Below are 15,995 nucleotides of genomic sequence, written 5' to 3'. Positions count from 1 at the left end.
CAGTGGTGGAACATCAAAAACTCTGTCTGACCTTCTTTCCAAAAGAAAAGAAAGAAACGGAAGAACAGACGAGACAGATATCTGCCTCAAAGCATGTGAACCAGAATTTTTAAGTTTTTACATAAGTCTAATTTGAATGTGCTGATTCATCCTTTGTGTTTCTGTGCATTTGTACCGACAGCACATCAAGTCAAATCAGGAACTGGAACATTCCTGTGGTTGTATTGGGAGACCTGAGGGTAATAAAATCAATCAGTGGTGTCACGCTATGAAGATTCAAGAATCCTCACGCACCTTATGAAGATGAATAGGACGACTCCAATTTTAAAGATTAACGCTGTGCAGGGATGATGGCTGATGTTTTAAACGCGCTGATGTATCCTTTATCTGTGTACACCAGTGAGGCGGGAGGTTTAGCTCGCACTTTTCTTTTCAGAGCACTTTGAACGGAGAAGCAGGCAAAAGCAAAAGCAGCCAGGCTGATGGCAAAGACAGGCTCTGGATAGTGATGAAGTAATGGGTTACAATCTAAGCCCCTCATTAGGCAAGAGACTCATCCAGGGATGAAGAATGGGACGCTGCAGGGGGGCTGCCATGTCAGACTTACTATAAAGAAATGGCCGAGTGCAGGGAATGTGTAGTGAAGTGAAGTCAGCTGACTGCGCTTTCTTTCCCTTGATTTAACACTTCTCTTTTTATTTTGACCCTCTGGCTTAGCTTTTATGTTGCATAACAAAACTGACATTTCTTTTCAATGTATATATTTTTTTATATTAGATCACATATGTAAATAAGAAATGTTTTCATTGCTATCATTATTGTCCACTGACAGCAGATATGTCCAAACTTGCAGCTTGTTGATGACATGCCAAAACACAGATTCTGGTAGAGATTTGAAGAGAAGCTCAAAGAATCTACGGTGGCTGAGAAGGGCCATGCAAAGGCAAAACACACAACACGAATGCAAAAGCCTGACAACAGAAGATTGAGAGTACATAAATATAAAAATAAAAGTTATCAGCACTGTTTAACACAAAGAAACAGCAATAATTGTAAGTTAGTGAACTTACACAGTCCACCATTTTTTGGCGACATCCATCGTGGAGGTAACTTTTGCTGCAAGTTCTTGCACTGGTGTTGTAGCTTTTGGGTTTGTGTGGCCCTTCTGAGCCACCATAAGAATCATCATAATTATATTTTGTCAAATTAGTCTGTTAGGATGCATTTAAAGGTAGGGTAGGAGATTTTGAAAACTCGGTGAGAGTCAGCCAGATTTGGAAAGTAAACACACGAGCTCACCCTGAAGCCACGCCTCCCAATCACATGGACGTGCATTACCTGAAGATGAGCTGCGGTCTGTGACTGCGGCCATCATGCACGTACCTCTCTGGTGCACGCAGAGCAGGAAGAGAGCGACAACCAGCCAATACTCCGCACAGGTTCCACCCAGAACCATCAGAATGAAATCTCCTACCCTACCTTTAATTCAAATAAACTCAGGTTGAATTTTGATGCATTTTCTACATTTGGTGTAGTAAAGTGGATAAAGGTATTAGATAAATTGAAATATTGATTTAATGGATGTGTCAGCTGATCGATGAACCATCAGGGAGCAGTCTGTTCAGCTGAGACATAAAAAAAAACTGCAACAGGAACAGTCAGGGGATCTCCGGAGCCTTCAGGATGTATCCTCTGAGGATGTCTTTCATAATGATCTATCCCATTATTTCACACAGAGATTGCTCTCTCAAGACTTCCTCTCCATGCTGCTTACACTCCGCTCTGTTCTTTAATAAACAACAAACAACGTCATGCCATCAGAGTACGCGCTCCTAAAGGGCATGCTGCTCTTGCTGTTGTGAAGCGTGCTTTGTGTCTTCTTACGGTCGATTCAGCGCTGTCGGATGGACTCTTGAGACGTCTTCAAAGCCACAACAGCACCAGAGGAAAAAGTCAAGGGATCATCAGTGTCATTAGGGTTCATCCTCTGAGGAACATGAACATGTAATTATAACCCATCTAATACATCACACTCACAAAAGGCAACCACACAGGAAAAGTCTATAAATGACCAGGATTCATCCACCTGGGAGTATGAACGCCAGACCAACAGCTGACACAAAAACAAATGATAAAAATGTTCTTTAATGCAAACATTAACAGAGAAAATGTCCCTTTCAGGGCCGTAGGAATAAATCCTCTCAAATGAGACCTTACAGCTGCACCATATTGACTCCTGCATGTGTTAAGAAGCTTCCTCACCAGTAAAGATCTTTTCATTAGGCCTGCCCTTTCATCATGCTAAACACACTGGCACACATCACCTCTTAATTGAGCTGGTGTTTACAATAGGTGATTGATGACAGTTATTCCCCTGCCACCAATCCAGCAGACTCAGTGGTACATTTAGGATTTACAGTAGTCCATTACTGCGTGCATGCTATAGGGACAATTGCATGGGGAGATTGATCTCACACCTGGAAAAGCCACTTACACTTCCAACCCAGATTGCAGTCAGCTCCATTAGCTAATGTTATGCTAAATCGGGTCAGATTACTGTCCTCTGACCCTTACTTAGATCCTTCTATATACAGCCTGGTTTCTTACTTGACAAATCCACTTATGGCGCAGAGATGTCCAGTGTGATGGGAGGAAGGGTAAAAGAAGAGAGGATGTCTATCATTAGCATGCTACTCCGTCCGATGGAAGGGTGACATAACAGCTCAGGCCTCGCACACTATTGTCATCTCAGATTAGCTTCTCTGCCTGTGTGTTTTCCCTCCATAGAGCATCCACAGACTGCCATTGTGGAGCCCAGCATCCTGCGCCTCACTGCAGGATTGCCCAAGACGCTCGGTAAACACAGGAAATACAAAGCCCCTAAATACATCCCTGCTGTGTTTGGAGGACTGCCATGACAACACATAGTGGATCTCCCGGAGGGCCGGGGTGTTTGTTAGGTGGATACACACTGAGATATGCCCAAGCAGTGCCCTTCTGTGCGAAGGCGTGCAGCTTTGGCTTATGTGCTGTCTGTCACGCCCAGACCCAAATAAGAAGGCTCTCGCTGCAGAGATGCACTATTTTAGAGAGGAATCTGCTCTTGGCTCTCTCACATGTCTAATTCTGCAGGAATGTAAGGATAAAAATCTCTAAATGTAAACACTCTAATCTGCTCCATGTATCTTTACGCTGGAGCTCTGAGATAAGGCCACATGAACCACTCTGTGTGGGTTTTAGACTCAGCGAACCTCAGCTCTGGTCCTTTCACTGGGAGGCTGAGAATCTCCAGACAGCTCTAGATGACCTCCTCTCTCTCTCAAGGATAATCTGCCCTGGAAGCACAGCTCAGCTGGACACCAGATCCACACTGAGCCAGCATTAGAGCTGGACTTTCTCTTCCAAAATGTCTCGTACTGCTCTGTTAAAGCTTTCCTGTCTGGGGAGGGGAGGAAATCCAAAAACGTGTGCAGCCATCCTGTCATCGATCTCAGGATATGGTTTTGGTGCAGACTGTAAAAAGGAAGTGAAAAGGTTTGGGCATTGATCCAGCTCGAGCTACGCCCAGCAATGATCAATAGAATGGATGTGCTAGGGAGCCATAAATGTGTTAAGTTATACAGAGTGAAGTCGGACAGCGGCTGGAGAGAACAGGAGCCTGCGTGTCACCCTATCCGTCATCATTTGCCTTATTTATTTAATGATTATAGCATTTGTAAAGAGGCGCCATGAGGTAGCGTGACTGCGTAATCCTTACTGAGGCCATAGTGTGCAGGGTTCCCACGGAAAATGCTGTAATTGTTGTTTTTACAGTGGAGCACCTCACAACCCGAACATGCAGAAGTTATTGTTTGAAATTAGCACTTCATGTGGAAGAAGTAAACAGCTTCTTGTGTCAGTTTGCTTCAGATGCTTTGAATGTTCTGTACTTTGCGCTAACAACGAGTTTTATGGACCTCCTTTAAGCTGCTTTTCACAAAACCATATACCGGTGTACGTTTTTATCTAAATAAACCTGCAACGTGGCCGCTGATTATACTTTTGTTAACTCTGCAGAGTGATTGCTTATCACTGCGTGCTGAGCACATCCTGAACTTAAAGAGATTTGACCTCATTGGTGTGCATGAGGGAATAAAGTTTAATACATGTAAACCTCATCTGCTTTTATTTTAATGTATGACACACACAGACAAAAAAAAGATAAGGGACCTCAGCTGCAGTCCCCCTTTGAGATAAATCCCCTGTCCTTCATGTGCAAATCCCTCACCAAACTGGCCTGGAGTGTCACCCTGTGTTGTCCTGTTCAAAGGGAGCTGCCGGGGTCAAACCTGCCAGGTCAACCTCTCTCAGAGTGACAGAGTTTACCCCCCTTCTCTCTAAAAACACATGGGGCCCCCAGATAGACTGTCATCCTTTCCTTCCACTGTGATTTACTGCCTCGGTACACACCCCTTATAAACATATCATCCACATGCCATCACCCAGGCCCCGTGAGGAGGTCCTACATGGTCCATATTTTGAGATTTCTTTTGCTATTGACATCATGAAACATTAGCCACAGCTAGCGTATGATACCTCTGACATGCCTTCATCTTTGCCACCATGAGCATAAATCAAATCTCTAATCTTGGTTTATCTGGAAGCCCATTCACTGTCAGGTGTTAATGTTTATCTTAAAGCCATAAAGGGAAGTTCACTTGTCACCCTTTTAAGATATTTATGCCAGGAAGCTGTGGTGCTAACAGCCAGGAGTGATAAAGGGAGGCTTGCCATATGTTGCTTTTAGGAATGTCTGTGAGAACACACATCAAGAATCAACATAATCAATGAAATAAAAGTATGAGGCAGTGATATTTGTCTGATGAACCCAGTCTGTAAGGCCAGGAGAGTCCCCACCCTACCCCCCCACTCCACCTAGATCCCCCCAGCAGTTGCTTTTGTGTCATGTTTCAAAGACCCATTCATCAGTATAACATCCACAAATGACAAAACCACACATGACACATTTCAGCTTGAAGTGATCCAAGTTTCCCATGATGTACGATCACTTTATTTACACCTATATATTAGTGTCTTTGCTGACATAACAGTTTTTGTGTCCATCATTAGCATCCATATCCTGTGTGTTGAACTGCAACCTTTCAGCGTGACGGTGAAAGCTGTTTGAACCTGTCTGTCGTCATTGTGTTGCAGTGACTCGATACCGTGTGGTGGATCTGTCTGTTCCCTGCACGACCCCTGACCCCCGGCGATGAGAGAGGGGCCAGCCTGTCTAAATCAGCACAGAGACAAGACCTCAGGGTGTCCTGCAGTGTGTTAGTGGAGCCAGCTGAAATTACATTTGTCTGCGCTGCAGTTTTGTGTTTGTTTGCCTTGAGACAAAAAAAAGTGAAATAGAGCCTAATGGGAAAACAAGAGGACAGAAAGGAGGACATTGTAATTCCGTCTTAGTTGGGGGGGTCTGTTGAGCCTTATTATCTCCCACAATTTCTGAGACTTGGACTCTTTCCACCACACCTGCGAGCTGGGACCTGTCTCAGATGGGGGGGTTGTGCAAGCTAACCACTAACTATACCTGAGAGACAGAGGCAAACAAACCAAACACTGAGGTACTGACCCCAAGGAAATGCTGCAGTTTCCCCCATAACAAGCACATACCCCCAGCTGAACACATTTAATTGGATGCTCTCTTATGCTTTGGAACAAGAATGCCGCTGTGTTTTTATTTTTCCATTTTAATTTATCATTACTTCCATCCTGTTTTTCCCTCATAATTAAAACAGAAGAATTATGGAAATAAACGAGGGGGTCATAAAACGGTGAGCTCAGTGCTCATAAAATTAACAGTGTATTGACTCTTTAAAAACGAGCCAGCTGAGCCCAACTTTAACAAGATTAGAGACAAACGGCAGCCTTTGCCACAAGTCTAAGATATTTTTATAGGTGTTAGACTAGAGTCCATTAGGTTTGGAAGCTCCACAGCTTGTGAATACACCCAACAGGTTTATGGCATCCTGTAGAAGGAGAGCAATCACACATGAAGGGCAGACAAACAGTGAGGAGGTGATAACAAGAGAAGAGAAATGAGGCTCTGTAACTGGAGAAATACATTCATTTTTATTCCTTTTTGTGTCTCGGGTCTCAGTCAGAGAAGGACTGGTAGGTCAGCCTTGTTAGTAGCCATATGGGAGCGACAAGCAGGGTGCTGGGGCGGGAGGGAGGTACCTGTTGGGTCCCATGTTCTCCTGTCACTCTGATCTTATCAGGGGGCCTGACCAAGAGGAGGACCAGCTGTCACTCTCGCCGCTCTTTTGATGTCCTCCTTCAGAGATCTCACACACTCCACTTCAGAAGAGTCAAGGCTTGTTTTTGTTCATAATGAGAATTGGTGGCTTTGTTGGTGAGCCAGTTGACGAACCCCTCAGTAGAAAAGATAAAAAAAACCTCCAGAAGATAAAGCCAGATAGTTACAGCTCTCTGAGGATGTGTGGGGTTGGGCTGGTTCAATTTAGCAGTTTAGAGCCTGAGGATTGACAAAAGACAAGCAGTCCCTGTGAGCTGACACAGGACATCCTGCTCATAAAACCACCAGGACGTCCTCACAGAGACACCGGGACTGATAAAAGAGGAAGCAGCATTATTCACCTGAAGCGTCTTTACCAGATGCACTTGTTGTTTTCCTCGTGACTTCTTTTGAAAACTGCACACTTTGGGAAGAGTCCAAAAAAAAAAAAAAAAAACTACACAGGGATTGTGAAGCAATTATTTTTGACTAGCCAAGCACAAAGACTTGTTCAAAGGGTTGGGCGAGACTGTTTTTATAAAGTTTGAGCTTCAAACAGCACCAACATTTTCAAGCCAAATAAATTGACACATTTTCAGGATTACTGGATTACTCCTCCCACAGCACTTTTTCAAATCCCACTCATTTGTATAATCTTATGTCTCAGCTGTTTTGGATGAGAAAGTGTTTTTACTTTTTCAACATTGTTTTTAGCTTCAGTTTAATTATGTTAACAGAGATTTTTGATAATTGTCTCTGAAACATACAGTTTGGATCACAGTGTTTGTTTTTCTGCTGAGATTCCTGCTCCCCATTGGATGAACCCCAACACCTAATTTAAATGCGGCGTTCGCCGGTGTTTGCAAGGGTCATTAGAGGGAGAAGCGGATTAGTTGAAGTTAGCCGTGATGGACAGATGAGTCATCCAATCGTCTTGCCAAGTATCTTTTAAAAGTGCCCTGTTCTCTCCGAACAGTTTCACAGGCCGGCGTCCATCTTTGATTTATGACCAAATGCCTGAAAAACTAATCGCATTCCCTTCTGCCCCAGCTGTGCTTTCTGGTAACCGCTAATTAGCAGCTGTTGCCACAGTAACACTCTCCCTAAATTTTAGTGTTGTCAATGTAGAATCATTAGAGTGCTGATGTTCTTAATTTTAGGTTATTTCTCTTACATTCTTGCCTATTTCTGGGAGGATGGTAATGAAGTCCAGAGCCGGTCTGTAGGACCCCTTCACTGCTTACATGCGCAGTCTCACCCTCTCTGCCTCAGACAATTGCTTGGCAGGGGCGAAGACACTCACAATGGCCTCTGTTACTGTGAGTGCGTGCTCTCCATACACTGCGAACTTTTGAACCACCTCTTGACCACAGCTTGAAGGGAGTTGAGACAATGGTCAGTAAACAGAGTGGAGTGAATGAAGGGATTAGGTATTAAATGACAGGATGTGCTTAAAGAGGAGCAGGTGGTGGTAAAGGAAGGGGCCACCTATAAGCCTTCCAGGAGCGGAACCTCACGCATCTCCCTGAGGATTTTTCTTAGTTTGCTCCATCTTTATCCTCACGTCTCGGTCGCTCTGGATCATCCACACTGCTCGATCTCTTCCTGTTCATTTCTCCCCCTTGTCGTTTCTCCGTTCTCTATCTCTCTATTGTCCACTTCTATGCAACAAGAGGAGCCAGCTCCTTAACCCAGGGCCTCAGACAATTGACATTCATGAGCTTGGACATTCCGGTCCAGCCCCATTCATATGTACAGTAAGCAACGGGACAAAAGTCACCACACACTCCAGAGCCCATCCCCCACTATGCAGAGAGCTGCAGAGGAGGAGCAGTGGTTTCACTAAAGGAAAGGATGACAATTCAAACCCAGGTCCTCTTCCTCTGGATCCACACCAAATCATTTTCCATCATTTTCAGCTGATAATCTTTCTTTTGCCTGTAAAGCTGTCACCGATCTAACTACGTGTACCACTGACTAAATCTGGCTTTAACTTCATACGGAGTGAATCTGACTTAGACTTAGACTCCGATATTTAACATGTTAAAGTAAAGATAATCCTCCTCGCTCTGCAGGAAAGCGATGACGTCCTCTCTGCTTCATGGTTCGAGGGAAGGAGAGCAGGAAAGCTGCTCTGATCGGGGTGGTTAATGAGTTTCTGAGCTCACACTTGTCAACACAGTAAATCTACTTCTTCTATCTAAACACCCAGCACCCTCCGTCTTGTTTTCACATCAAGATGAAAAAGTATTTACAGAAGTCAGTGATGCAATGAAAAGATGCAGCACAGACCGCTTGGTACAGACAGACTGGGATGGGCTGGTGTGTGTTAGGTTTGGGGATTACCTCATGCACACGTAAAAAAAGAGAACCCCCTCCTCCATCTGTGACCTAACGTGAACCGAGCCAAAGTTTAATTACTACCTGTCTGCCGACACTCCCTTTGTTCTTACTCCCTTCTCTTCTCTCACTTACGTTTGTTTGTAATGTTTTTTCTGCTTAACAGACGTCACATTGTCACAAAATTGTTAAGTCTGGATTCATTTTGCTCATGCGTGTTAGCAGTATACAGTGACCCAATGTGTAATAAGATCACTGACCAAAGCTGCTCATGCATTACCTCACTGTTTACCTGTCCCAGTACTGAGAGTAGATTGGCATTACACTAACACCTATTTATATCTACCTGGACACTGACAAAGCTGCCGCACACTGGTTTAGAAAGTACATGCGAGGAAAGCTGGAGGTGCGCCATCAATAATCTGCTGTAAAAAGTCATCACAACAGGTGTGGTGTCAGCTAATACTGTATGATCTCCATGTGATTATGGGCCCATGTGTTCTGATGTTGCAGTCTGTGTTATCTGATCCCACATGACATCTGTAGTCCTTTGCTTTGACTTGACACCCATCCATTGGGATTTTCATTTTAACAGAGTAATCCCCAATCTATAAAAAAAATCATCTAAGTGCAGGTGTGCAGCTGTACACCTGCTGCTGAAGCTGCTGCTTTTTAATTCGACCCCCCGAGGTTTCATCGTCTCTCTCAATTACGGTCATTCAGCAATTATTTTATGTCGTCATAGTGTTAAAAATGGCAGCTTTGGTTGCCAGAATAGTTCTGTAAAAACTGTTACATTACAGTATATATCTTACATTTATGATGTGTAAATAATACACAACGTTCCAGATTTTTTCTGACAATAACAAAGCAAAACCTGAGACAGCTTACATACAACATGACCCCTGACCTCTCCATTGTGAGGTGATGGTCCCTGAGAGATGAGCTTTACTACAATTGGTAAGGTCAGCAGGCCTACAAGGTCAGGCCGTCACGGTCCCTCTGTGCTCAACATCAAACGCAAGTCCAGCGCCCGTCATGCTTGCGCTAATCCCACCAACCACTTGCTGTCGGTCTTATAGAGAGGACAGATGCATTAATCCCAATAAGCTGATCCAATTGTTCTGACTTTTCTTCAAGTTGAAATGCGTTTGTAGGTTTTTGCCCTTTTGAACATTGTGTTTGAAGAGGAGAGGACAAGTCACAACTGTGAGCCTCCAGTCAGCACTTGTGCTTAAAATAATAACGTGCCTTTTCTTTGCCTGGAGAGGGAGAGTCTGACTAAATAAATGATTCATGAGTCTTAAAAATAATGGTCACCATAGTGATTGGATCTGCAGGGAGCACTTCAAAGTAGAATTTGATGAAATGCTGAAAATGTTTGTCAGGCCTATAAGCTTCTTAGTTGGGAACTTTAAGGTCACAGTGGCTGCCTGATGGGAGGAAACATTATTATGACGGCGGCGGAGAGGGTCTGATGTGTAGACGACCAGGCGCTGTAACGCTGCCCACCTTCACCACCAGTGCCCTTTTCCTCACCCCGTCTCTGAAAGAATTTTAATGGAAAGATACCAAGGCAGATTTTAGAAATGAGATTATTGGACAACTCTGTGCAGCTGCCCACTGTCTTAAGCTTCTCATGACAGCTCGAAAATAAGGAGCCTCTTATCATCTGTCACTCCTGCTAAATCGTGGGTGCCCTTCAACGCACAGAAACCTGAACTTCTACCTCCTACCGTCTGTTTGTGAAACCGGAGTGTGACTGTGACAGTGTTTACTTAGCATTCAAATGAATGAGTCTGATAAGTTTCACCCTTTAATTAAACATGACTGTCTGGTTTGATTGTTGAAGCTGCAACTTATTAAACCAACAGCTGGGCAGAATCAGGGAACCAGATAAGAGCTGTGGGAGCTATCTATGCTAAAACGGGCGCCACAGTGGGACGTTTGTGAGGATTAAGTGGAGATAAATGGCCACAAGAGCTGACAGATGATATGTTGCCAACATTATGAGGTGGGTATAAAAAAAAATCTACAAAATGAATCAATACACGTTAAATATGTTTATTCTAATTTCGTAATTACAATCAATGAGCAGATTGAAAGCATTATAAGAAGATAAACAATGATTTTCGCCATGAGAAATGTGACAATCAGCTTTATTTCTCAGGTAAAGACATGAATTGTCCAACGCGCCCACATGCTAACATTAGTTACAGCAGTATAAGTATTTAAAATGTAAGTGTAATAATTGTGTTATACATGCTTTTATACAGTGCACCATTTTTTACAGTTATATGTTCAACATCCCAAAACAATCAGAGCACACATGCAGTGTAGTCTGAGACCATGTAAGATTTGAACCCTTCCCACAGTTCTCTGTGTTTTTATGCCTGGGGCAGGAGGGTGGGGGTGGGGGTGGGGGGCTTTCTACACCAGGGTCATGACCTTTAGGGAGGCAGGCTGGAAACGCCGAATCTTCTTCTTCAGGGCTCGGGAAGCTTTGATGCGGCAGGCTGACGGCTCAGGGCGGGCTGGGAGCTGTTTGAGGGCCCGTCCCGCAGCGGTGGGCCCCATCGCAGCCTCAGCCCACACCAGGCCTCCCTCCTCCTCGTGGCTTTCCAGCTGGTCCCCCTCGTCCAGAGACAGGCTGCTGTCAGAGTCTGACATAGATTGAAAGCTCTGGCTGGACTCGCTATCTCCGAAGCGGTTAGTGGTGTTATCGCTCATCTCCCCCTCACTGCTCTCCGCGATGGTGGAGTGAAACAGCGAGGCGCATTCAGCTGAGTACTCGGACTCACATCTGGGTGGGTAGTTGCTGGTTATGTGAAAAGGTGCGGGAGGGTATCTGGCATTAAGACTGTGGAAGAAAGAGTTGGTTGACACGGAGGACTGGAAGGGCCGTGCAGGTCCTATCCACTGGCCTGGCCTGGCACTCATACTGCGGACAATCTGCATGCTCCCTGGTGCCTGAACACAGGGGTCTTTTGACCTGTGACGCTGAGCACACGGGGCCTGGATCATGTCCATGTCGGACGGCCATTTGGGAGTCTGCCTCCTCTTCCTCTGCTCCGCAGGCTGCTCGTACTCCAGACCCTGCGGTCTGCGGTTTTTGCTGGACTTTACAGCGGCAGGAATGGGATGTGGCTTTGGATGGATCTTATGGTTGGACATGAGTCCTGGACTGTAATGGCTGGAGTCTGAGCCTGAACCCTGTCTATGTTCTTCTGAGTGATAGCTGGTAAATTTCTGGGTCACCTTCCCTTTTCCTGATTTCCTCTGCTCCCCTTTTGATCCGGTCTCTCTGGTTCTTTCACCAGAGGAGTAGCTATGCTGTTGCCTCGCTCCTCGAGGCTTATCGCTGCCTTTTCGTTTCAGCTTCAGGGCTTTGGTTTTACGATCAGCCTGTCTCACCTTGACCCTCTGTGCTCCAGCAGGGACAAACTTGGCATGGACAAACTCAGGTGACGCCGTGTGACCACTGTGGACCTCAAAACTTTGGCTCTCCTCAGTGCTGGAGCTGTGGGCCATTGCTGGCCTCTGCCTGTGAGCTTTCCTCTCTTGTGGCCTTGGCTCTGGATGATCTGACCTTTTCTCGGAATGACTTCGTGCCACACTACCATATTCGCCTTGTTGTTTATCGGTCTTCTTTAGGGATGAATAGGTGACCTCATCAGAGCTGTACTCCTTCATGGCAGCAGGATAGGAGTACCGGTATGAAACCTCTGGTGCTCTCAGTGACTGTTTGTGGTTCGTGTTATCAGCTGGCTCTTGGCTGGAGTATGTCATGCAGTGTCTCTGCTGGTTGATATCTTGTGGGATGGTCTTGGGTGGAGGCTGCTGCAGCCTGGAGAGTTCTTTCTGGAACTCGTCAGTGGGCTTCCTGTGATGGTCGCCTCGTGCCTCCAAAGTCGTTGCACCAGTTTCACTCTGGATTCTGCTTAAACTGCGCTGCAGGACCTTGTCAATGTACCCCATTTGTGTCCTCCCGAGGGTGTCGAAACTGTTCACTGGGGGCCCGTGGCCCTCTAAAAGTCCAGGCGTGCCTGTTTCACCCCCCTGGAAAAAGATTGGGCTCTGGAGTGCCACAGCATGCAGTGGGCTGGGGTAGTGGTACATCTCAACACCAGTGCGGGACTCCAGGTTGCGTTGGAACTTGGGGTCCACTGCGGAGGTCTTCAAGTTTGGGCATATTGGAGGCTTCTTTGCATCCACACACTTGGGGTAGCCTAGTCCTTGAGCCAACATTCTATCAAGATCACCTGGTACACACAAACACAGACATAAACTTTAAAAATCACAAAAAACACAACAGTACTGAGCCTGAAAAAGTCAGAGATGGAGAGATAAGGTTACCTGTTGACACAGGTCTTGGTCGTGCCTGTTCAGCGCCTGCAGTGCTTGCTCGGATCCTGCTGCTGCCCAGATGGAGGCCTGTGGCACGTGGTGGGTTGGGCTGGGTAGTGCTCTCATCAGCGGAACGCCGGCGGCATACTTCCACTTGTGGTGGAGGGCTAATGTGACAATTAGCAGGGCTCATGGGATTAAGGAGAAGGCTCGTCTGAGAGGACGACAGACACTCGCTGTACACAGAAGTGCAGGAGTTGGACAGGGAGCAAGAGCCGCCATCGCTGAGCTCATAGAAACCTGGAGAAGACAAGAATGTTTTCGATCCGTGTGAGGCAGGCTGGGTGTGTGTTGCAATACTCGCTACAATACAAACATTGTGTACGCTTACACACCTGAGCTGGGCCGGCTGTCACTCTCCAGCTGCTCTGTGGAGGCCTTACTCACATCCAGCTTCAGCTCACTGATCTGTTGGTCCAGCTGCTGCAAGTGAGACTTCAGGCCAACGTCCTGTTTCCGAAGACGAGACTGTAAAAGGGGAAAAAAAAACAACATTACCCAAAGACCCAAAAACACAAACAGGAAATGGCATGGAGAGGAAAAGACGCCATAAAAGTCAAAAAAACATGTCAGCAGTGCTATAATTTCATTAAAACAGGGTCTGTTAGGTAGACAAAGGGAGCTCTAATGTACAGCTATCAGAAAAAACAAAAGCGACCCAGTTGTGGCTGATTATTAACCCCAGCAGGACATGGGGGAGCATGGAAGAAGCAGTGGAGGGTAACTCATTTCTCCCCCACAGCGAAGGCCTGGCCATTGTGTAAACTACTACAGGAGGAAAGCTTTTTTTTTGAGGGGGGGTTGGGAACAAGGGCTGCTTGCTTTGGAATTTACTGTTTACAGTGGAGATGCACCATTTAATCTTGTTGTATTCTCACGTATACGTTACAAAAACTTTTTTTTTTTGCAAGAATGTAACACAAAATGTGTTGTGTTTTTGTGCCCAGTTCGACTACATGTCAAGTATATAGCATCTTAATCCCTCCTCCAACTGAGTGTAACAGCAGCCCACATGGAAAAATCTTGTCATGGAAAACTCCTCAGAGGCAGCTGTCTCCAGCACTTGGGGGCCCCTCCAGAGTCAGACTCTCACTGCTTCACAGCAACAATAAAAAAAAAATCACATTTGCTCCTCTTTTATTTCCTGACATTAGTGGTTAATGATTGAGGTTTGACCCCCTGCAGTCCACATGCACGATGTGCACGCACGCACACACATACACCACCACCAAAAGTCCTGCAGTGAACCTTGATTTATGACACCTATCCTACTTCCTACCCCCAGCTGAGAGCATGAAAGTGTGTCTGGTAATAATTGAAGAAGTGAATGCGCATGTGCATCAGCTGACGACAAACAGGATTTTATTCCAAACTCTTCTAACATTGTGGTTTCACCTCCATAAATAACAACCATGCACAGCAGTAAAGCGTTATCTTTCTGTTTTATGGCTTCTCCTTTAAATTGCTTCCTACCAGCTGTTGCTTCAGGGCTGTCAGGGTCGCCTCCAGCCGCTGCTCCTCAGCACCCATCGTCCTCTGAGCCTCCTCCGGGTCTGTGTGGACGGAGGTGACGGGCTCCTCTCGGTCGGCCTTGAGCGCCCAGTTCACCATGTCGCTCTGCCGGTCTCTGAGCAGATGCAGCTCCTGCAGCCCAGCCAGGGCAGCCTGCAGCCTCTCCCCGACCCTGCTGCGGTCCACTCCGGCTGCGGCGCTCATCATCCCCGCGCAAGAACCCTTCCTGCTCAGCATGCTGAAGAGCGCAGTCCGCACATATCCAGGAAGAAAACGCTAAGAAAGAAAAGTCCTCACAGAGTAAGCGCTTCGTCTGCTGCGACTGTTGTTGACCTGTTTGGTTTTTAAACTACCTGTTAGTATAAATGTTGAGTGCAGAGTAGGGACGACGCTCCTCCCACACGCCAAATGGTCCTCCTCCCCATTGGCTGCCAGCTGAGTCCCAATGAACATCTGGTTCTAATCCTTCCCATTCAAGTCCTCACTGTGAGTGAAGCTGCCCGGGCATGCTCTAAGTTCATCTGCATAATACCACATGGCACGATGAGCATATTAGTGTGCTATTTTCCTCGTTCTTTTGTTGTTATTATTCTCTCCAGTAGCAGGCAGCTTTGTAAAAAGTGATCTCATAGTGCTCCCATCAGCAGGACAAAGCCTCCCCCGGCAATAGAAATGCATGCACATGAGAAGCATTTGAAGCAAATATCTACACACCAAACAATTCAAAGCGATCAGATCTACTTCATATTTCAAATTCAATATGTGACATATATACAACTTTAAATAATAGTGCTGGAAAAACAAGCTCTGCCAGAGAAAACACACAGGAGACCATTTGGAAATAAATACCTCCCCCTGGTGGCTGTAGACGGCAGTACACTTAAATGGCCCATGGACTCACATGGAGGCCCTCCTCAGTGTGTCTCTGTCCAACATACATTACATGGACAAAACTATGTGAACTCTGCTTGTGTCCTGGTTCTGTCAGGTTTAGTGAAAAGTGAAAAGTAAACTCTGTTTATGCTCTGAAGCTGCGGAGTGGAAGCTTGGAACTGTTAGTATGGAAACAGGAATATTTTATAGGACATGTCCCACTGCTGTGTTCAGGAGATGTGTGTAAGATAATCACTGCAAACACTCATCAGCTGCACATCTAGACACGGGATGCTATTTATTTTTGGCCACATGGTGTGACAGCAGCAGCAAGTATCAAAACAAACTCAAACAAAAGATGTTCTAAGTCACAAAAACACATCACCTTATTTACCAAAAAACATGAGGAAACTTAATAAAAAACACAAACATCAGGCAAAAAGAGAAGAAAAATCAGCTCAGCTCTTTGGTGTCCAGCCCCTCAGACTGCTCTTGTGAGCTTTGGTGGTCTGAGGCTTATAAACGTTCAGCCCCTCCCTTCAGTCTGTCTGATCAGCTGAACTCAATTACCAAGAATTTC

At 45.7% G+C, this 15,995-nt stretch overlaps 1 protein-coding gene across 1 annotated transcript; it reads right to left on the bottom strand.

Annotated features, from left to right (window-relative positions):
- Positions 1 to 10,906: 10,906 nt before the first annotated feature.
- Positions 10,907 to 14,870, bottom strand: dact2 (dishevelled-binding antagonist of beta-catenin 2). The gene is made up of 4 exons (XM_028423296.1): positions 14,504 to 14,870; positions 13,366 to 13,498; positions 12,980 to 13,270; positions 10,907 to 12,885 (listed from the first exon to the last, which is right to left on the bottom strand). The coding sequence occupies exons 1-4, from the start codon at positions 14,777 to 14,779 to the stop codon at positions 11,054 to 11,056; spliced, it is 2,532 nt and encodes an 843-aa protein (XP_028279097.1). The 5' UTR covers positions 14,780 to 14,870; the 3' UTR covers positions 10,907 to 11,053.
- Positions 14,871 to 15,995: the final 1,125 nt, after the last annotated feature.

The sequence above is a fragment of the Parambassis ranga genome, chromosome 15 (assembly GCF_900634625.1).
Source record: "Parambassis ranga chromosome 15, fParRan2.1, whole genome shotgun sequence".
NCBI classification, from domain to species: Eukaryota; Metazoa; Chordata; class Actinopteri; family Ambassidae; genus Parambassis; species Parambassis ranga.
This window is presented reverse-complemented; position numbering and strand designations above follow the sequence as displayed.

Bases quoted from the DNA above. Each gene is read 5' to 3' on its own strand.
- dact2 (XM_028423296.1), bottom strand. From the start codon at position 14,779: ATGCTGAGCAGGAAGGGTTCTTGCGCGGGGATGATGAGCGCCGCAGCC. The intron at 13,499-14,503 runs GTAGGAAGCAAT...CCCCTTTTACAG, and splicing joins CAGCCCTGAAGCAACAGCTG to TCTCGTCTTCGGAAACAGGA. The intron at 12,886-12,979 runs GTAACCTTATCT...TGTGTGTACCAG, and splicing joins ACCAAGACCTGTGTCAACAG to GTGATCTTGATAGAATGTTG.